Consider the following 21968-nt stretch of genomic DNA (forward strand, 5'->3'; position numbering starts at 1 on the left):
TCTCTTCTCTCTTCTCTCTTCTCTCTTCTCTCTTCTCTCTTCTCTCTCTCTCTCTCTCTCTCTCTCTCTCTCTCTCTTTTTCTCTCTTGGCTCTGGCTCCAACTTTTGAAATGGGATTCTCCACCACTGGATTAGCCAATTGCTGAAATCTGTCCCAGTATTTAAAGCCCCCAGAAGTAGTCTGTTTGCTTAGCCGATCAGCTGTTCCCTTCTTCACCCAATCAATGCACTTTCCACCTCACAAAAGAGCACAGGAATGGACCATGTTGTTTACACATTTAAAACTTCAGACTCCCTTATATTGTTCATGTCAGTGGAGATAGAGGAGAGTGTAGAACTCCTTTCCTTACGTTTCAAGGATTATACTGATGCTTTTAATAGTGCTTAAGAATAATGAGGTACCAGATCTATAACACAAAGTGGTAATCATCAAAACAATTTGGTGCTGGTTAGAAAATAGAGGAGTTGATCAGTGGAACAGATTAAGTGCACAACATACATAAGTAAACAAGCACAGTAGCTTGTGTTCAATTAACCCAAAGACCCCAGTTACTGATGTAAAGCTCATTAGTCAACAAAAACTGCTAGGAAAACTGGAAAGCAGTCAGACAGAAATTAAGTGTAGATCAACATTTCACAAGTATATACCAAGATAAAATCCAAGTGGAGATATGATTTAATGTAAAAAGGTGGCATCATAAGTAACTTAGAGGAGTGAGGAAGAAATTGACCTTTCATGTCTGGATAGGGGAAGAACTTAAGACCAGACAGGAGAGAGAGAGAGAGAGAGAGGATCACAGAAGATAGGGGACAGTTTTGAATAAAGTTTTAAAGTTTTATTTAAAGTTTTAAAATTTTTTAAAGCTTTTCCACAAAAAAAACAATGCAGTTAAAGTTAGAAGTGAAACAAACAAGTAACCGGGGAAAATCTTTACAACATGTTTCTCAAATAAATATCTCATTTGCAAGATACGGAAGGAATTGATTCAAATTTAGAAGAACAAGGGCCATTCCCCAATGGAAAAATAGCCAAAAGATATGAACACGCAGTTTTTGAAGGAAAAAAGTCAAGCTGTCAACAACCATATTTTTAAATGCTCTAAATCATTAATAATCAGAGAAAACAAATTAAAGAAACTTTGAGGTTGCACTTTACACCCATCAGATTGACAAAGATGGCAGAAAAGGAAAATGACAGATGTTGGAGAGGCTGTGGGAAAATAGAACCATCAATGCATTATTGGTAGAGATGGAAATTGATCCAGCCATTCTGGGAAACAATTTGGAACTGTCCTGAAAAAGTCATACATACTCGTAGACCTAGCGATACTGTTACTAGGCATATATCCCAGAGAGATCAAAGAAAGAATAAAAGGTATGTACAAAAATAGTTATACTCCTTTTTGTGGTAGCAAAGAACTGGAAGTTAAGAGGGTACCCCCCATTGGGAAATGTCTAAGCAATTTGTGGTATATGAATGTGTTAGAATAGTCTTGTGCTATAAGAAATGGATAAAATGGAAAGTTTCAGAGAAAACTTAGAAGACCTGTACGAACTGATTCAAAGTGAAGTGAGCAGAGGCAGGAGAAAAAATTATACGATAACCATGTTATAAAGAAAAACAGTTCTGAAAGACTTTAAACTCTGGTCATGAAATCAACAATAAAGCATGATACCAGAGATGAAGCACACTGCCCACCTCCTGAAAAAGAGGTGGTGGACACAAATGCAGAACATGATACACATTTTTTTGAACTGGCCAATGAAGAAATTTGCTCTGCTTGATTATACTTACGTATAAGAGTTTTCTTTTTTCTTTCTTTTTTTTTATGTTATTCAGTGGGGGAGGGTGTAGGGAAAATAGGAGGGAGAGAAAATTAAAAATAAATGTCATAATTTAAAATAATAACAATAATAGAAAATAAACGAACATTTGTAGAACACAGAATTCTTCTGCTAAGATGTCTTAAATTTGTGCTGAAGGGCTGGTGCTGTTTCTGGGCCAACAAGTCCCTATCCCATCTAGCCTGCCTCCTGTGAGGCCTGCCATCTTGCCTTAGTGGAAATCCTCAGTTTATCCTCTTCCAATCTGTCACTGCATCCCTACTCTCAGTTTATTATTCTTGTCTCAAAGCTGGAGTATATTTGTATGGCTTGACCCAAACTGATTGCATCCTAATTCACCTCTCCTCCAAACAAGGAAATATCAAATGGTGGTGAGGAGATCTTTGGACCTAGAGTCAAGGACTAAGAGCTAATGCTGCTATTTTCTTAGCTGTTCGGGGAGGTAGGTACATTGGAAGGATGCTGGGTTGGAAATCAGAGGAGCCAGGTTTAAATCTTTCCTCTACTCCTATGACCTTTGTGATTTTAGGCAAGCCACTGACCTCTTTGGCCTCAGTTTCCTGGTCGGTGAAATCAGGGGGTTGGACCAGATGGGGAGCTCTAAGGTCCTTTCCAGCTCCAGATCTCAGATCCTATGACCTCAAGCGAGTCTAAGCCAACAACAACCATTTCTGAAGTGCCTGCCACCGGACACTCAGCTGCCAAAGTCTGACTGAGTCACCCCATTACTCAAACTCTAGTGGCTCCTTATTACTTCCAGAATTAAATATAAAATCCTGTCTGTGTTTGGTGTTCAAAGCCCTCCGCAGACTGGCTGTTTCCTGCCTCATCAGTCTTCCACATACTCTGCAATACGGGGTCACACTCTTCCTCGCTGTTCCTTATGAAAGATCCACCATTTCCTGACTCCATGTTTTTGTGCTGGCTGTCTGCCATGCCCAGAACACTCTCTCCTCACCCCCGTCTCCTAGTTTCGGTGACCTCCTTCAAGACTTGGTTCAGATCTCACCTTTTGCCTTTCCAGGACCTCCTAGCCTTCTCTTTAGATTCCCTTTGAGAGGACCAGATACTCTCTGTATATATCTTGTATGTTCCTAGTAATTTATACACTGCTTCCCCAATTAGAATGTGAGCTCCTGGAAAACAGGGACTGAGATTTTGCTTTTCTTTGTCTCCCTCTCCCCCAGTGTTTATCACAATACCTGGAACCTAATAAACACTTAATAAGTATAGTAGTAAATTGGTTGGATACTGTACTAGGTACTGGAGACATGAAGATCCCCCCCCCCAAAATAAAAAGATTTCTGACATCAATTCTTACAACTCTGAGCAGTAGATGCTCTTATCATCCCCGTTTTGAAGTCGAAGAAACTGACTTGCCCAGGGTTACCTAGCTAGTAAATGTCTAAGGCTAGATTTGAATTCGGTTCTTTCTGACTCCAAGCCTACACTCTATCCGCTGCTCCACTTAGATGCTGCCCACTGGTGTCCAATGTTGTAGAGAAGTGAGGAGAGTTGAAGACTGAGAAAAAGCTACAAGATTTGGCGATTGAGGACTTTGGTGGAATGACTTAGAGAGGTTTGGTTTAAAGAAAGTAGGAAGGAAGTGGAGGCAATTAGCGTAATGATTCCACCTCTTGGAGCCTCAGTTTCCCCATCATATCGTGCTGGCCCTGCTTCATTCACAAATGCTTTCATAGGATCATAGATTTTGAGCTTGAAAGGGATCGCAGATCATATCATTCCATCCCTTGATCTCATGGATCAGGAAACTGAGATCTAAGGAGGTTCTATCCCCCCTCTCCATTTCCACTGCTATCACCCTGCTGCAAGCCCCTCCTCACCTCATGCCCAGACTGCTTCAGGAGCCTTCTAACTGGGCTTCCCACCACAAGGAAGGTCTTCTTTCCTCCTCACTCCCACCCCACCTCTAGTCTACCCTCTATTCAGCCACCTAAGTGATTTTCCTAAAACATAAGACTGATCATGTCACTTCCCTTCTCTACAAATTCCAATGGCTCCCTATTACCTTATTTGGTTGTTGAGTCATTTTAGTTGTGTCTGACTCTTCATAACCCCATTTGGGGTTTTCCTGGCAAAGATAATGGGGTGGTTTGCCATCTGGATCATTTTACATATGAGAAACTGAGGCAATTGGGGTGAAGTGACTTGCCCAGGGTCACACAGCTAATAAGTATGTGAGGCTAGATTTGAACTCATAAAGATGAGACTTCCTGATTCCAAACCCAATGATCTATCCACTGCACCACCTAGCTGCCCCATAAAATGATCTCTGGCTTTTAAAGCCCTTTTTAACCTGGCCCCTTCCTACTTTTCCAGTCTTCTACTCACTTTGCAAACCAGTGACACCATCCTTCTTATGCCGGATGCTCCATTTCCAGGCTCTATCCCCTTTCCCTCACTGTTTCTCATGCCTGGAAGGCTCTCCCTCTTTCCATCCCCTTCTGGCTTTCTTGCCTTCCCTTGAGACTTGGGTTAAATCTTACCTTCTGTAGGAGGACTTTCCCAGTTCTCTTGGCCTACCCTCTTGAAATCACCTTCCATATTCTCTGTGTAAATCTTGTACCTTATCTAGGTACCTGGATACCTTCTGTATCCAGCAGAATGTGAGCTCCTTGAGAGCAGGGCCTGTATGTTGGCCTTTCTTTGTACTCTCATCACTTGGCCTGGTGTGTGGCACATAGCGGGTGCTTAATAAATGCTTGTTGACTGACACAGGGAATAAGTGATGGAGATAAGATAAGTGACGGAGATAAGATAAGTGATGGAGAAGGTCTTCTTAAACCCAGGTCCTCTGACTTCAGGGTGGAATTTTTTCTTCTGTGCTCTGTTCCCTCCCATATGAAATTGAGTCATTATTATCATTATTTCAAGCTTAGAGTACCACATGTACATTTCATATATATTCATATTCATGTAGAGCTCCCATTGATCTTAATGGAAGGGTCATTCTTCTATGAGGCCCTCAACTGTATCAGGTCTTTGCTTTTTACTAGGGGAGAAAGAGGAATATTGCCCTTTTCATAGGGAAAGATGGAGGAAAGTTGGAAACGGAGATAATGAGAACTCTAGAACCAGGCAAGAGTCGGAAGGGACTTCAGAATCCTCTTCATTAACCTCCTCATTTTACAAATGAGGAATCTGGGTCCCAGAGAGGTCAAGTCCCTTGGCCAAGGTCAGACAGTTGGTAAATGGCAGAGCTTGAAGCAAGAAACGGAACAGAGGTCTCCTGATTCCACATCCAACGCTCTTGCTTTCTCTGTTAAGGCAGGCTTTAGCATGTGGGACGTGATAGCTGGGAGGAATTTTAGAACTTAGGATGTCAGAACTGAAAGGGCCCTTAGAATACAGAATGTCACAGGTGGGAGGGGCCTTAGAACCCAAAATGTCAGGGCTGGGAGGAGACCTAGAACACAGAATGTCAGAACTAAGAGGGGCCTTTAGAACATAGAATGTCAGAGCTTGGATGGCCCCTATTATTATTGTTGTTGTTTGTCCTTCGTTCCAGAAGAGGACTGCGACATTGTGGAGGTGATGCCATGATATGCAAGTGAATTGGATTTAAGTGCGGGAGGCCTGTGCAAAGTCACCAGCCTCGCTCTCTCCTCTGGAGCCATCTGGGTCCAGTGGCCAGAGAAAGATCAGGAAAACTGGAGATGGCCCCATGCTCTCTCTTAGAGGGAGGCTGACTAAATGGACCTTAGAACTTAAAATGTCAGAGCTCCCTTAAAACAGAATGTCAAATCTGGGAGGGGCCTTGGAACCCAGAAAGTCAGAGATGAAAAGGGCCTTAGAACACAGAATTTCATAGCTGGAAAGGACCTTAGAACCTAGAACATCAGATTTAAGGAGACCCTTAAGACATAGAACATTAGATCTTGGAAGGATTTTACAATTTCAGTCCTTCGTACACACACACACACACACACACACACGCACGCACACTACACACACACACACACACACACACACACACACACACATACACACACACACACACACACATACCCACACACCCTAAGGGCCAAAGGAGAGAAATGACTTGTCCAGAATAACACAAGGAATTTGTGGCAAGGCCATATCTAGAACCCAGGTCTCTTCTAACTGCTTCGGCTCCCACCAGACCCCAGATATTTCACACCCTATTTAAACTTTACAAACAAAAAGGACAACTTGCTTCCTGGGGCAGTCAGCAAACGAAATCCGGTTGAATTTAGACAAGACATCTCCTGGGCCTCTTGTGCCTAATGTGCCTTCCTGAGTAACCTTTTGTCTCAAGTGAAAGGATTTCTAAGTGCATACCTGGACCACATCCCACCAAGATGCTGTGAGATCAACCAAGGGGACAATTAGGAACATGAGAATGGGAGGGCACGTCTTGCCAACTAGTCTCTCAGGCTCTATTCCACTGTGAGTCACAGAGAGATCCATTGCTAGGGGTGCCATTTAAAAGGGCAAATGGCACAGGAGGCATTACCTGCTGACTTTACTCTGTTCCAAGGTCACCATCAGGACAAGAGCTTGGGGTCTGGCACAGCCCTAGAGGCTCAGCCTCTGTTAATTTTCTATAATGAAACATAAGACCCTGCCCCCGACCCCCTGTGGGATCTAAGGGGAATATGGCATCATATTTTTAAAAATTCCAGTTGGGCATCAAACAAGATACCAAAACTAGCCTCGAATCACATTCTACTATAGAATAAGTATTCATTCTTTCACGTATTCCTTCACCCACTCACTCAACTCAAGCCAGATTGTGGAGGACCTTAAATGCCAGGCTGATTTGTAATCTGTAGTTCATCTAGAGACAAAGAGAGCCACGGAAAGTTTTTGAGTAAGATAGGGGGTGGTGAGATGATCAGACCTGTGTATTAAAAAGATCATTTTGACAGCTGTTTAAAGAAAGAATGGAGTGAGAAGGGAGGGACCAGAAGCAGAGAGATCACTTAGGAGGAGAATGACCTCTGTCATGCCAGGTAAGGGATGAGGAAGGGTCTGAACCAAATATAGACTAGCTGAATTTATTTAAGATCCCGATTCCAAATACCTTATGATTTCTTCATCCCTGGATGTCTGGAAAGAGAAGGCTGAATAACCAGTTATCAAGGATGTTGAAGGGGGAATTTTTGTTCAGGTACCAACTGGACCAGATGACTTGAAATAGACAGAATGTGGTAGATCTGGGGTCCGACGATCTGACTTTAGTCCCATTTATATTACTTACTGTGTATCTTGGAGCAAGTCCCCTTTGCCTCTCTGGGCCTCAGTTTCTTTATCTGTAAAATGAGGGAGTTGGGCTAAGGGATTGGTGAGGTCACCTGAGGTATAAATCCTATGACTTCTGAGATTCCTTCAAGCTGTAAGACTTGATGCTGCTAACCTCTCGGGATGAGAATTTGTGGTTTGGGTTTCCAACCAAGGTGAATCATTAGTATTTGACTTATCAGACTCTAAGAAAAATGGGAGTTTGACAGATCAATTAGGATCACAGGATGACAGATGGAGAGTCGGAAGGGCCCTCAGAAGGCATATACCTTAATCCCCCTCCTTTTTCAGATGAGGGAAGTGAGGCCCAAAGAGGTAAAGGGACTTGCCAATTGTTTCCATTTCTATTTTATCTGAGGCAGTAGAACTGACTGATGCACAGACCCAGTGCTGACTCATCTCTGACCCTGACGTTCCACTGAACATTCCTAGACTTCATCTCCCCCAGCTTTGAAAGGGCAGAATTAAATATGATACTTTAATGCACTGATTACAATCTTAGAATGTTAGAGGTGGGAGGGACCTTAGAGGCCATCTACCCAACCCCTTCCTGAAATGAGAATTCTTTCTGCAAAATCCCCAATAAGTGATCATCCAGCGACTGCATGGATACCCACTGTGACGGGGAGCTCACCTCCTCACAGAATGGCCTAAGTTTCATTGTGGGACAATTCTAGTTGGTATATCTCTGACTCCCTCTAACTTCTAGAGTTAGATTTTAGTTGTTTTTAGTTCTTTCACAAAAAAAAAAAATTAACTGCATCTTCTACATGTTGTTGTTATTGAGTCGTGTCTGGCTGTTTGTGATCTCATGAGAGTGAAGCTAGGGAGGGGCACGTTTTTCCTTAAAGCTATAGGGATGCTGAGAACAAAAGCAGAGTTGACTTGATCATGGCTTCTGGTTCCAAAACTGGGGGGAGGACAGGGAAGGGAACAGATAAGAAAAGGAAGTCACCGATCAGGACAGTGGATCTCCAGGATGGAAGCTCCTGGGGCAGCTGGGTGGCACAGTGGACAAACTCTAGCTTTGGAGTCAGGAGGACCTGAGTTCAAATCCTGCCTCAGACACATGATACTTATTAGCTGTGTGACCCTGGGCAAGTCACTTAACCCCAATTGCCTCACCAAAAAGGCAAAAAAAAAAATAGGAAGGAAGTTCCTCTAGGCCATGGTCTTCAATGTGGTTGGTGGATTGGCTGAGGGGGTTGTAGAAGAGATAATGGAGAGGAAGGAAATTTAGAGCTGGAAGGGGCTACTCTGCGTGTGAGGGGCACCTATAAAGGCAGGCCACAGTATGGATAATCCGTAAGGGTAGATAGTCCAAACACCCAAAAGTCATTTCTATTTGAATTCTTGGATGTGTTTTCATACTGACCTTTTAAGTATGGGAATACTTAATATTCTGGGAATTCACTCCAAAAGAGAAATAATGAAGCCACAAGGGGAAGACCTGACTCAGAGGAGTCTGGGAAGCTCCCCAGTTTCTCTATGCTGCCCACTCCTCCGCCCAGCTCCACTCCTCTTTGCCTCTTATTCCAGACTGGGAATAGCCTTCTCCTACCAAGAGAAGTCCACCCTTTTACAGAAGGACAGCCGGCAGTAAGGGGACAAGCCCTTACAGCGTGGCGCCTCAGCTGGGGATGACTTCTATGAGAGGTTATTTCCTGGTTGGGCCCCAGGGTTGCAGAGGGTGGGACCGGGCATCACCTCTGCCTCTGCTGCTGTCACTCGGAATCCCCCTGCCGCTTGACTAGCTGCGGGACCTTGAGCGAGACGCTTCCTCTCTTTCAGACCCTGGAAAATAGAATAATACATGGGCAGCTAGGTGGGCAGTGAATAGAGCACCGGCCTTGAAGTCAGGAGGACCTGAGTTCAAATCTGGCCTCAGACCAAACACTTGTCACTTACTGCCTGTGTGACCCTGGGCAAGTCACTTAACCCCAATTGCCTAAAAAAAAAAAAAATAGAATAATACTTGTTCTTCTTCCCTCACAGATAAGTAGTGAGGAAAATTCAAGTCAGAGGGTAGTTGTGAGGAAGGCATTTTGTAAATCTTAGATTTCTCTAGAAATGAGAGCTCACAGGATTATAGATTTAAAAGAAGGGACCTAAGGTTATCTAGTCCAGCTTCATCATTTTGTTGTTGTTATTGTTGTTGTTGTTGAGTTGTTTCATTTCACGTTCAACTCTTCATGGCCTCATTTGGGGTTTTCTTGGCAAAGATACTGGAGTGGTTTGACATTTCCTTTTACAGATGAGGAAACTGAGGCAAACAGGGTTAAGGGATTTGCCCAGAGTCACACAGCTAATAAGCATCTGAGGCTGAATTTGAACTCAGAGACACCAGGCCTGAGGATCTATCCACTGTATCACCTAGTATTGGCAAAATAAGTGCAAGATAACTGGGGCAGGGAGGAGTGTGGCTCTAGCCACTGGAGGAATCAAGGAAGGCTTCTCATAGGAGATGGTGCTTGAGCTGAGATTTCCCTGATGAAGCAAAGAATCTCAGAACTGGAAAAAACCCTGAGGGTCATCTGGTCCAGTGTTCTGTCTGATCCTGAAAATGGCTGTCTAGCCTCTGTTTAGTAACAGTGACTCACTACCTCCTGGGGCAGCCCAGTTCCTTGTTGGCACCTCTAATTGTTGTTACATCAAGTCAATATCTGCTTCCTTTTAATTTCTACCAGATTCATCCAATTCAACAAATGTGTAGTAAATGCTGTGCTGGGGATATAAAGATGAGATGGAAAATGGTGTCTGCCTTCAGGGAGCTTACATTCTACTGGTCCTGGTCCAACCCTCTGAAACAATGTAGAAGGAGGAAAGCAAGCATTAATTAAGTGCTTATTATGTGCCAGGCACTGTGCTGAGTGCTGGGGATACAAATAAAAGCAAAAAGACAGTCCCTGCCCTCAAGGAGCTTACATTCTACTGGTCCTGGTCCAACCCTCTGAAACAATATAGAAGTCTTCATCCCTCTTCCACAGAAGGGATGCCTTTGCAGAACTCTTCTTCCTCCTTTTTTTGTCCCAGTTATCTCTGCTGCACAATTATCCCCCGCTGTATACACACACCACCCTCTTGGGTGGTTCCACTGCACAATGTGTGGCATTCCAGGAACTTAGTGAGTATAGAGTTGTAATCCTTCTTCGTCCAGCTCAGGTGCCGCCTCTTCCATATAAACATCCCTGATCCTTCCCTTCCCCTCTTCAGCCCTATTAGTTGAATGTTAATGTTCTCTCTTCCACCTCACACTGTCCTAGAACATTTTGTCTGTACTCCCTCGGCTCCGTCACGTGCCACTTTCTCTTGTACTTATTGGTGTAAGGCATAGCTGCCCCCATTAAATTGGAAGCCCCTTGAGGGAAGGAACTACATTATTTTACATTTCCTAGCACTAAACACAGAGTCTGGCACACAGTAGGTGCTTAATAAATCTGTGTTCTTGAATAGAGGAGGCAGAGGGGCCAGAGAAGGGACAGGAGCTTATGAAGTTGCCATCTGTCCCCTAAAGTACCCTAAAGAAATTCCCTCCTGTGTGTTCTAAACAGGGCAAAGTTCAGAAGAGTTCTTTGGGTAACAGCTTGGATTGTGGACTCTACCTTCCCTCTAGCTTCAAAGGGAGCCAGCTGCTACAAGAAGGTTAAGATCGCCCTTGTCTTTTTTTTTAGCTTTTTTTTTTTTTAAGGCAGTCAGGGCTAAGTGACTTGCCCAGGGTCACACAGCTAGTGAGTGTCAAGTGTTTGGTCTGAGACCGGATTTGAACTCAGGTCCTCCTGACTTCAGGGCCGGTGCTCTATCCATTGTGCAATACCCTTGTCTTTTTTAAGGGTGAAAAAAAAAGTTTGGATTTTTTTCCCAAAGAGATATGGTGGAAAAGAAAGGGAATGAACCATGGTCAAGCTGCTGTTTTTTTGTCCCTGCAGGAGGCCTCGGTGGGGCCACAATCATTGATGCCTTAGACACTCTGTATATCATGGAGCTGGAGGACGAGTTCCGAGAGGCCAAAAACTGGGTGGAGAAGAGCTTTGACTTGGATGTGGTGAGTTGTAGAACCTTGTATGTCAAAGCTCGAAGGGGCCCTAGGATAGAGAATATTGGAATCTAGAATATCATGGCTGGGAGGGACCTTAGAACACAAAATGTCAGAGCAGGGAGGGACTCAGAACATGAAATGTGATAACTTAGAGAGACCCTAGAACACAAACTGTCAAGTTTGGGAGGGACATTAGAACATGGTATATCAGAGCTGGGAGGCTCCTTAGAATATAGAATGTCATAGCTGGAATGGGCTTAAGAACACAGAATGTCAGAACTGGAAAGTACATTAGAACCAAGAATGCTAGGACTGGGAGAGACCCTAGAACACAGAATGTCAGTGCTGGGAGGGCCCTTAGAACATAGAATGTCAGAGCTGGAATGGGCTTAAGAACACAGAATGTCAGAACTGGAAAGTACATTAGAACCAAGAATGCCAGGACTGGGAGAGACCCTAGAGCACAGAATGTCAGTGCTGGGAGGGATCTTAGAACATTGAATGTCAGAGATGGGAGTGCTCTTAGAATATAGAATGTCAGATCTGGAATGGGCCTAAGAACACAGAACGTCAGATCTGGGAGGGGCATTAGAACAGAATATCAGAGCTGGAAGGTATCTTAGAACATAGAATATTTGAACTGGAAGGGACCTTGAAACATAGAATACTAAAATTCAGAGTGTAAAAACTGGAAGGAACTTTAGAAGATAGGATGTGAGAGCTGAAAAAAATCTTAGAGCCCCTCTAGACCACCCCTCTCATTCTAAAGAGAAGAAAACAGGCTCAGAGACAAGTGATTGACCAAGGCCGCGTGAAGAGTGAGCGGCGGAGGCAAAAGCTTGAACTCAGGTTTTCTTTCCCAGCCTGGTTCTCTTTCCTTTGGTATAAGAGAATCAGATCCCTTTGCTTTAAGCTTGTTTTTTAGCAAAGAATACAACTGCTATTTTCCCAGTTTGATCTCTACATGTCCCTACGCCCACACTACAACCTTGGGTGGCCCCAAGGGAGTGAAATGAATGAGAGAAATATTATGTGTGACTCCTCTGGCATGCAGCATCCTTCCTTACCTTGAGTGAAGAGGACGGACGTGTAGCCTGAGAAAGCCCCAGGATCCCGCCATTCAAGACATCGGCCGGAGCCCCACTGCTTGTTACTGGCCCAGCGGGCCCCACCTTCCAGTTTTCTTGTTTAGAGACCTGCTCTCAGAATAGCACCCCTTGCCTTTTTTAAAAGAATTGATCATGAGAGCTAAGGGCAGGCTGAGGGAGAAAGGCGTCAGATGTCACCAGAGATGGAGGGAGGGGCTCCTGGGGTTTGCAGCTTCAATCTCAGGGAAACCATTCTTATTAAACCAAGGAGGAGGGACATTCCAAGGCCAGGAGACTGAGACCATCCAGGAGAGCCGGGGTCTCTTGTCCAGCTTGTCCTGTTTCGCCTCTTCCTTCTTTTCCTTTGTTCTCCCCCCTCCCTTTTCTCCTCCCCATCTCTCCCTTTTTCCCCCTTCCTTTGTCCTTCCTCCTTCCTCTTCTTTTCTCCTTTGTCCCTCAATAATAAACCTAGGTTATTGTGTAGTTCTTAACAGTTGACGACCTCCCCCTATACACACACACACACACACACACACACATACACACATACACACACACACACACACACACACACACACACACGCACATACACACATACCCACGTGCGCTCACACACAGTAACCCGGTGAGCCAAGGAATGGGAATGTTATCATCTCCACACAATGATCCGGTGTTAGAGACCACAGTCAAACCAAGGTCAGAGTTCTTTCTGCAGTCATAATAGAGAGTCAGATTTCCTTTTTTCTTCTTTTTTTAATTGGACCTGTGATTTTATGGATCTGTAAACTCCCAGGGAGAAAACTTCCAATGCGGACAGAGCCAGCTCTGCAGCATGTGGGGCACTGAGAAGTTGGCCAGCCCAGCTCGGTGCACACAGTCAGAGAAGACAAAGCAGGACTTGAACCCGTCTCCCTCAAAGCACTTTTCTCACCATGCCTGTGCCAAGCAGGTGTTACATGTTCCTCTTGTACAGACGAAGAAACTGAGGTTCAGGGAAAGGAAAGGACTAGCCCAGGGTAACACAGCTAGTTTCTGATAGAGTCAGACCAGGAACTCAGGTTTCCTAAGATTGCACCCCAGGTTCCTTCCACCGCAACATGATCCCTTTCCTTTTAGGCCCAGCCTCTGGTAAGGGCCGCTTGCTTCCCCCATCCCCCCTCATTTCTCATCCCTGTCTCCTTTAACCTTCTCCCCGAAGATGCTCTCCCTGACCTGTATACTCTTAACAGCGACAAAGGGTTCCAAACTTAAGGGGTTATATATTTTTAAAAATTAAATTTAAAAAATAAACAATAATAATAATAAAAACTTCAGGGGTGAGGTTGATGCAATGGGAAGAGTGGTGACTCTGGAACACCTGGGTTCAAATCCTGCCTCCGACACTCACTGCCTGTGTGGCCTTGGGCAAATTCACTTTACCTCCTTGGGACTCAGTTTCCTCATCTGTAAAATGAGGAGGGGTGGACCAGCTGGTCGCTAACAGGAGGTCCCTTCCCGCTCCAGAGGGATGATCTCATGTGTCTCTGATGCTCAGGTGGGCTGTGTTTGCCCTCCGGGGCAGCTATTGCAGAGCAAGCTTGCCAGGCCTGTCCAATTAGCGGGAGAGAAAAGCAGCCCCCTCCTTGCCCGGCACTCAGCGCAGGGGGTCCAAGCAGGAGTGTGCCTGGCAGGCGTCCTAGAGAAGGAGCCAAGAGTCGTTTTGACTTGGCAAGCCACCAGCATGGGATTTGCTGTGAGCCTCCCAGGCCAGGGCCTGACCCCAACCCCACTCTTTCCTGGCATGAAAACACACAACTGTGTATTGGGTGTGTGTCTTCTGAGGCAGCTGGGCAGACTGGAAAGAGCCTTTGGCTTGGCAGCAGCAGGCCTGAATTCAAATTACGGCTTTGCAGCTTCATCGCTGTGTGACTTCAGGCTTCCTTGTCTGGTCCCGGTTTTGGACCAGATGACTTTGGAGGCCCTTCCCTTCTTCCTTCTCTAAGGCCCGTCATACGAAATGTCAACAAGTTGGGATAGATATCTAATCTGGGGAAGAGGGGTGTGTGTGTGTGTGTGTGTGTGTTCTATGAGGGCTTGGGATAGGGAGGAGGGGGTTGTGGACTCGCTTAACGTCTCTCTTGTCCCTGAGGCCTGACCGCAGCCAAATTCACCAAGCATCTTCCCAATCTTTTTTCCTGCGCTTCAGAAAGGAGACGCTTCAGTATTTGAAGTGAACATTCGGTACGTCGGTGGACTCCTCTCAGCCTACTACCTGACAGGAGAAGAGGTAGGACTGCCAAGATCCTTGATGCTTGGGATTACAGATTCCCACAACTGGGAGGGCCTTGAATAGCTGGAACATAGAATGTTAGAACTGGGAAAGGTCTTAGAACATAGAATATCAGAACTGGGAGGGCCCTTAGAACATAGAATGTCAGAGCTAGGAGGGCCCTTAGAACATGGAATGTCAGAGCTGGGAGGGCCCCCAGAACGTGGAGTGTCAGAGCTGGAGAGGATCTTAAGGACATAGAATATCAAAGCTGGGATGGTCCTTAGAGATCATCCAGTTCAACTCTCTTACTTTGAAGTAAGTAAGCTGAAACCCAGAGAAGTGAAGACAGGCTACAGCTTTGAGCTGAATCTAATAAAATGAAATTTTTGAACTGGGCCTATGATTCTCTTAGTCTAACTCCTTGTAAACATTCCTTCTATCACCATAGATCAGGCCCTTCCAAGGAACAGATGTCTTAGGACACTAAGAAGTTACATGACTGGTGCAGGGTCATACAGAGAGTCTGTGTAAGAGGCAGGATTCGCACCCAGGTCTTCTTCCTTCTGAGGCCTGCTTTCTGTCTGATAGTGCTCTATGCTTTTCCAAAAAGGAATCTAATAGGAAGAAATCTTACACTTGAGTTGAAAAAAACTGATTTCACAAATACAATGTGGGGAGGTGTGGTTAGGCAGCAGTTTGTTTAAAAAAAATAAAGATTAAAGAGTGTGAGTGAACTGTGAGCTCAGGATGAGTCAACGGTGAGATGGGGGCACCTAACAAAGGTCCTGTAATTTTGTCCTGCATCAGAGAGGCACCACTTCCAGGGGCAACTGGTAGCACTAAGGATAGAGGGCTGCGCCTGGAGTCAGGAAGACCTGAGTTCAAATCTAGCCTCAGACCCATACTAGCTATGTGACCGTGAGCAGGCCACTTAATCTGTTTGCCTCAGATGAGAATAATAATAGCACCTACCTCCCAGGTATCAAATGAAGATCAAGTGACATATAATATTTGTAAAGTGCTTAGTACAGTGACTGGCGCATAGTAGGTGCTATGTAAATGTTTATTCCCTTCCCTCTGCTCCGGTCAGACCACCCCTAGAGTGCATTGTTCACTTCCGGGGGCCACATTTTAGGAAAGACATTGATAAAGTGGACGACATGCAGGTGTGGGCACTTCAGACAGAGGAGGGCAGCCAGGACCACAAAGGGCTTTCAGTCCATGCCATCTGAGGACCGGTCAGAGCATTGGCTTGGAGCCAGTCTTATCTTGGAGATAAGAAGACCCAGAGAAGTAGGAGAAAGCTGCCTTCAGGAATGTGAAGGACTGTTGGGGGGAGGAAGGATCAGGCCTGTTCTGACAGCGGGATCAGGGAGTCCCAAAGGGAAGTCGAGGAGAAGCAGATTTAGGCTGGATGCCAATTAGTACTGTGCGCTCTGTAAGTGGGGGCTAGGTCCCTCTCGCTAGAGGCCGCTCGTGGAAGGGAGCACCAAAGGATCACAGCCTTAGAGCTGGAAAGCTCCTCAGCCCTTTTGAAGTCCAGCCCTTCATTTTACAGATGAGAAAACTGAGGCCCAGACATGAGAAGTAACTTGTCCAAAATCACACAGCTAGTAAGCGATGAAGGCAGCGTTTGGACTCCAAGTCCAAAGCGCTTCTGCCCTCCGGAAGGTCCCCTCCAACCCTCTAATTCTGTGATTCTCTGGGCTGATTTCCAGATCATAAGGCCTGGAAGGCATTAAGTCCAACCGCCTTGTGTTATGGATGAGGGAATTGAGGCCCTTACAAGGGAAGAATTGATATACCCAGGGTCACACAGCTAGAAAGTGACTAGAGTAGAATTCAAGGGGCAGTTGGGTGGTGCAGTGGATAGAGCACTGGCCCTGGAGTCAGGAGGACCTGAGTTCAAATTTGGCCTCAGACACATAACACCCACTAGCTGTGTGACCCAAGGCAAGGCATTTAATCCCAATTGCCTCACAAAAAAAAAAATAGAGTAGGATTCCAACCCAGGTCTTTTCAGGGCTCTATCTATTAGGCCATACTGCCCTCTCAGATCCATTTTTCACTCTAAAAATTTATGATTCTCTGAGCTGATTTCTCTCAATGATCATAATGTCCCTTTGGATGCTTAGGATTCTGTAGTTCCCATTTGCCCCTCTTCCACCCATGTGTTACAGCTTCTAATCTAATTTTTTGGCCCCTCTGGAGAACCAGGCCCAACTCTACCCCGCCTCCTCCCCACTCAGGGACAAATATTACTTCCCAGCTTCTTGGGAAGGGCAGTGAGGCCAAGGCAGTTAAGCTGTAGAGAAATCAATCTTCACCTACACAGCTGTCCTCCACAAAATCATTTCCTGCTTCCCCTGAACTGTTATGACAGCTGGGGCTGCAGTGTCAGTTTTGGAGGTAAAAGCTGCTGGGCTTTTTCTCCTAAGTCACTAACGGGCCTGTCTTGATCAAATGCAATCTTCGGAGGAGGAATGATTGCTTGTACCAATTTGTCCCCAAATGATTCTTGATGGGAGCGCCAGGCTTCAGGGCACCTGAAAGCGGAATTTCCCCTGTCTCCCAATGACCAACAAATGAGGAATGGGAGAGGCACCTGTCTGGCCACCTGTCCAGTTAATGGCCTGGATGTGCCAGGAGGAAATGGGAAATTCCAAAAGTAGGACTCGGGGCCAGTTGACTGAGTTACTTGATCAACTCTGTCCTTCCCTGCCCTCTGCCTTTCTGAGAGTGTCAGTTATTTGAACGAGGCAAAGCCCTGGCTCCCGAGGGGTGCTCTTCAGAAGGGAGGTCTGGGTGCCACAAACTAGGGGCCAAAACTCATTGGGAATTTGAGGAGCCCCTCAAGTTTCTGCGGCAATTTATAGATTACAAAGCTCTTTGCTCCCAACAGACCCATAATAAAGGAGAGCTGCAAAGATTCCTAGCCTAGCTCTGTTCTCTACTGGCTTTATGACCATAGGCAATCAAGTCACTTTACTTCCATGCCTCAGTTTTGTTCTCTGTGAAATGGGGATATCACTCTTTGCACTGCCTACTTCAAAAGGGTTGCAGATGACAATTATAATTATAGCAGCAGTCTTCAAAATATCCTGGAAAACTCATCCAATAAAAGTGTACTGGGAACATACCATTATCACAGACCTGACTTTTGTCCTCAATTGCCCAGATGTAATATTGCTTCAAAAACCATGAGAACAGTATTTTTAATAGATGTAGGTGTACTGGATAGAGAGCTGGCTTCAGATCTGGGAAGATCTGCCTTTGGTTCTTACTAGCTGGGGGACAATGGGCCATCACAAATACTCATAATATCCAAAATAGATGGAATTATTGAGGTCTGAGAGGTTTAGAGACCCCTCAAAGACTGGAGTACAGGATAGTGTCATCTGGAATGAATTCTCTAAGTCAAGGTGGCAAAGATTTATTGTTGAGGCAGCTAGGTGGCACAGTGGATAAAGCACTGACCCTGAAGTTAGGAGGACCTGAGTTCAAACCTGGCCTCAGACCAAACACTTGACACTTACTAGCTGTGTGACCCTGGGCAAGTCACTTAACCCCAATTGCCTAAAAGAAATAAAAAAATTTATTGTTACGCTATATAGCGGGCAAGGATTCCCAAGGAACCTGCCATGGTGGGCAGAGCTCCTTAGGGAACTTGCAACCTAACAGGAATGGTGCCAAAGCTTATACAGGAAAAGTAGTGAATTATGTGGCAAGTATGCTAATTAGATGATGACATACAACTACTTCATTCACTACTGAAAATGGGAGAAGGGGGGAGAGAGGGTTCCTAAAGGAACCTATTTTGGTCTGTTATATCTGTAACGAGATAGCTTTGGGAGTTGACGTCTACAGCTTGACCTCTGGATTGTATATGTAACTGTGGGCATCAGTACTTGACAGTTCTGCTGGTACAAGATAGGGAAATTCTTCAGAGGTCAGCTTGTTCTTGTAGCAGGGAGAGATAGTTTGACTCATTGGGCCCACTCATGTGTTATTGCCAGAGATAGGGTCTTTGGGCTTGAGGGAAACTGTCAGGGATAGTGCCTTGAGGCTAGGAAGAAATATGATTTTAGAAGTGGTGTCCAAGTACAAGCACCCAAGCACCCCATCAGAATGACGAGTTTTCAAAATATAGAGCCCCAGGGCCAGCTAGGTGGCACAGTGGATAGAATACTGACCCTGGTGTCGGGAAGGACCTGAGTTCAAATATGGCCTCAGACATTCAATGCATGACCCTGAGCAAGTCAGTTAACCTCTACTTGCCTCAGTTTTGTCATCTATAAAATGGGGATTATAATAATGGCACCTACTTCCCATGGCTGATGTGAGGATCAAATGAAATAATAATTGTAAAATACTTAGCACAATGCCTGGAACTTAGTAAACACTATATACATTATTATTATTGTTATACTCTTCTCTCAGTCCCCACCCATGCCTGCAACTCCCCTGCAGCCTAGCTTCAGACAAAGGTGAATACTGGGTGTTCCCCTTTTCAGAAGGGGCTGCCTACGGGGATGGTAAGAATCAGCCTGGGAGTGGACACTGGGTGTTCCCCTTTTCAGAAGGGGCTGCCTACGGGGATGGTAAGAATCAGCCTGGGAGTGGACACTGGGTGTTCCCCTTTTCAGAAGGGGCTGCCCATGGGGATGGTAAGAATCAGCCTGGGAGTGGACACTGGGTGTTCCCCTTTTCAGAAGGGGCTGCCCACGGGGATGGTAAGAATCAGCCTGGGAGTGGACACTGGGTGTTCCCCTTTTCAGAAGGGGCTGCCCACGGGGATGGTAAGAATCAGCCTGGGAGTCCTTTCAGTAATGGCTCTAGAAGGCTGACCCTCTCCCCCTGGTGGAGAGTGCTGAGATGCTCCATCTCTGAGAGAACTCTAGCCTGCAGTATTCAGGGATGCTTTGCTCTTCCTGGATAGTAAGCCTGTGTGTGTCTGCTGAGGTTGCAAGCTGGGGGCTTGGGTTCTGGTCATGGTACTCCTCTGCAGGTCTCTGCTTGGGTGAATCCTTCTGGCTGGGGTTGGCAGGATCCAGAGGTGGGCACTAGGCTAGTTGGCTGACTGCGATCTGCCTTGCTATAGGGAGAGGAACTGGGGAAGATCCAGATCCTCTTCCTCTCTTTCTTCAAAGAAAGGAGACTCTTGGGTAATCCCAACCCTGTGCAACATGTCCCATGTGAGCTTGAGAAGCAGAGGATTTTGCCCCAAGCAAATGAGAAAAGAGGCAGTTAGGCGTCACAAAAATAGCGCTGGACTTGGAATGAGGAAGACCTTAGTTCAAATCCTGACTCAGACACTTAGCTGTGTGACTCCAGGCAAGTCACTAAACCATTCTCAGTCTCAGTTTTCTCCTCTATAAAATGAGGGAGGGGAGGAAGTAATATCTACCTCATAAGATCTAATGAAATAATTAAATGTAAATTCTATACAAACTTGAGCTATTATTTCTCCCAGCCTTCCTTTTGCTGCAGAACAACCTCACCTTTTGCTGAACTCTAAAGTGACCTAAAAATCCATACCATGAAACTAATGCAGCTTTGGTTTGGAATTTGACTTTGTGCCCAATTGCTCAACAAGTTGGCCCACCCCTTGACTTCGGAAATGGAAAGTGGGAATAACCCCATTTGACAGATGTGTAAACTGAGATTTCAGAGGAAAATGACTTGCCTATAAAAGCTGCTGTTTATATAACACTTGGCCCTTTAAATGGAGGGGGTTCCCCCTGGATGGCCATTTGTTACATGTTGGGCCAGGGATCCTTCTTAATTATGAGTCAGACTAGATGGCCAAAGAAGCCCATTTCATCTCTCAAATTCTGTGATTCTGTGAAGGCTCAGAGCAAGAAAGTCATATGTTCAAGATCACACAGCAAATATGTGGTAGAGCTAGGATCTTTCAACTGAGGACTCATCCTAACCTATGCCAGCCTTTGTGATGGGGAGAATAATTCATGCCTGCACCCAACTTCTCTGGGGACTTTTGGGCTCAAAGTTGGATAAGATCTTACCCTTGTGGAACAACAGTGTGGAGGTGGATGGGGGTTTAGGGTGGATATAAGACAGAAACTCAAATAACTAACGCATTATTTCATGAGAAGTAAATTTGAAAGTTGTAAACAAAATAACTCTGGGAGAATCTCCTACAGGAAGTTTTTCCTATACCCTTTAATTATCAGGGCTCATTTCTACTTCCTCTAATTTCCATGTATATGTTTAGAATGCTATATACATATATATATATACACATACATACACATATAACATTGTATGTAATAGTGTTCATATCTAAGCTGTCAAATGTTCACAATTACTGTCTCTCAGGAAAGCTTCTTTTTAAAAAATTTTTAAATAAAATTTTATTTTTTCCCTAATTATATGTAAAAACAATTTTTTAAACATTTGGTTTTTTTTAAGTTTTGAGTTCCAAATTCTATCCCTCCCCCATCCCTGAGACAATAAGCAATCTGATATAAGCTATACATGTAAAACATCTCCATATTTTTAGTCATTTTGGGCAAGAAGACTCAAATAAAATAAAAGGAGGAAGGAAGGAAGAAATGAAAGAAAGAATAAAAAAGAAAATGAAAAATAGTATGTTTCGGTCTGTATTCAGCCAGCAACAGTTCTTTCTCTGGAGGTAGATAGCATTTTTCATCATGAGTCCTTCCCTTTGTCCTTGTCTTGGCTCATTGTAGTGCTGAAAATAGCTAAGTCATTCATAGTTGATCATAGCACAATGTTGCTGTTACTGTGTACAGGTTCTCCTGGTTCTGCTCACTTCACTCTGCATCAGTTCATGTAAGTCTTTCCTAATTTTTTCCCTGGAAAGTTTCAATTAACTTTCTCTCAAAGAAATGTTTCTCAGGCTACAATTTATTCATTGGCTTGGTCATGGTTTTTCTGTTCAGTCCTATCCTAACCTACCCTGTCCTAGCCTTACCCAACAGATACCATCCCCTATATCTTATCAGTCAACAGATGTCCCAGGTGATGTCTCTCTCCTGGTTTGTTCTCTCTATCTGTGGATGAGGGTGGAGCCTCAGCATCTCAGAATCCAGGAGTGAGTCAGGAAAGACAAGTCAGAGAACCAGTTCTTAGGCTGGGTCACTTACCTGGCTCAGCAAAGCCCTGACAAGTCCCTAATTCCTCTCATGCTTCTGACACAACATAGATCAGCAGAGGCCCGCAGAGGAACCTCTAAATGTACCCCATGGTTAATGAGGCAGATTTGTAGACATTTGCCATATTAAATTTTCAATCTAAGGTGTATCAGGAAGGCTTCACTATTGTATTCAGAATCCTCTGATTTCAGCTTTAGCTGGAACCTCTTCAGCTGTTTAGTGTAACCCATACAACACCAGGGATGGGACCACATACTGTAAACTTTCCTGGTCTCCTTGGCTTACTCCCACCCAATAGGGATGTACCAGGTGCAGCCATAATA

The 21968-nt window shown here is 44.9% G+C and overlaps 1 protein-coding gene across 2 annotated transcripts in view; it reads left to right on the forward strand.

Moving 5' to 3' along the window:
- MAN1C1 (mannosidase alpha class 1C member 1) overlaps window positions 1-21968 on the forward strand; it is a 212046-nt gene that overhangs the window by 140019 nt on the left and 50059 nt on the right. For both annotated transcript variants that reach the window (XM_027864924.1, XM_027864925.1), the window contains exons 3-4: window positions 11058-11173; window positions 14441-14521. In XM_027864924.1, coding sequence (XP_027720725.1) covers window positions 11058-11173; window positions 14441-14521 — 197 coding nt within the window. The remainder of the gene's footprint in view (window positions 1-11057; window positions 11174-14440; window positions 14522-21968) is intronic.

This window comes from Vombatus ursinus, unplaced genomic scaffold (genome assembly GCF_900497805.2).
Source record: "Vombatus ursinus unplaced genomic scaffold, bare-nosed wombat genome assembly UNPS02014777.1, whole genome shotgun sequence".
Taxonomy (NCBI): domain Eukaryota; kingdom Metazoa; phylum Chordata; class Mammalia; order Diprotodontia; family Vombatidae; genus Vombatus; species Vombatus ursinus.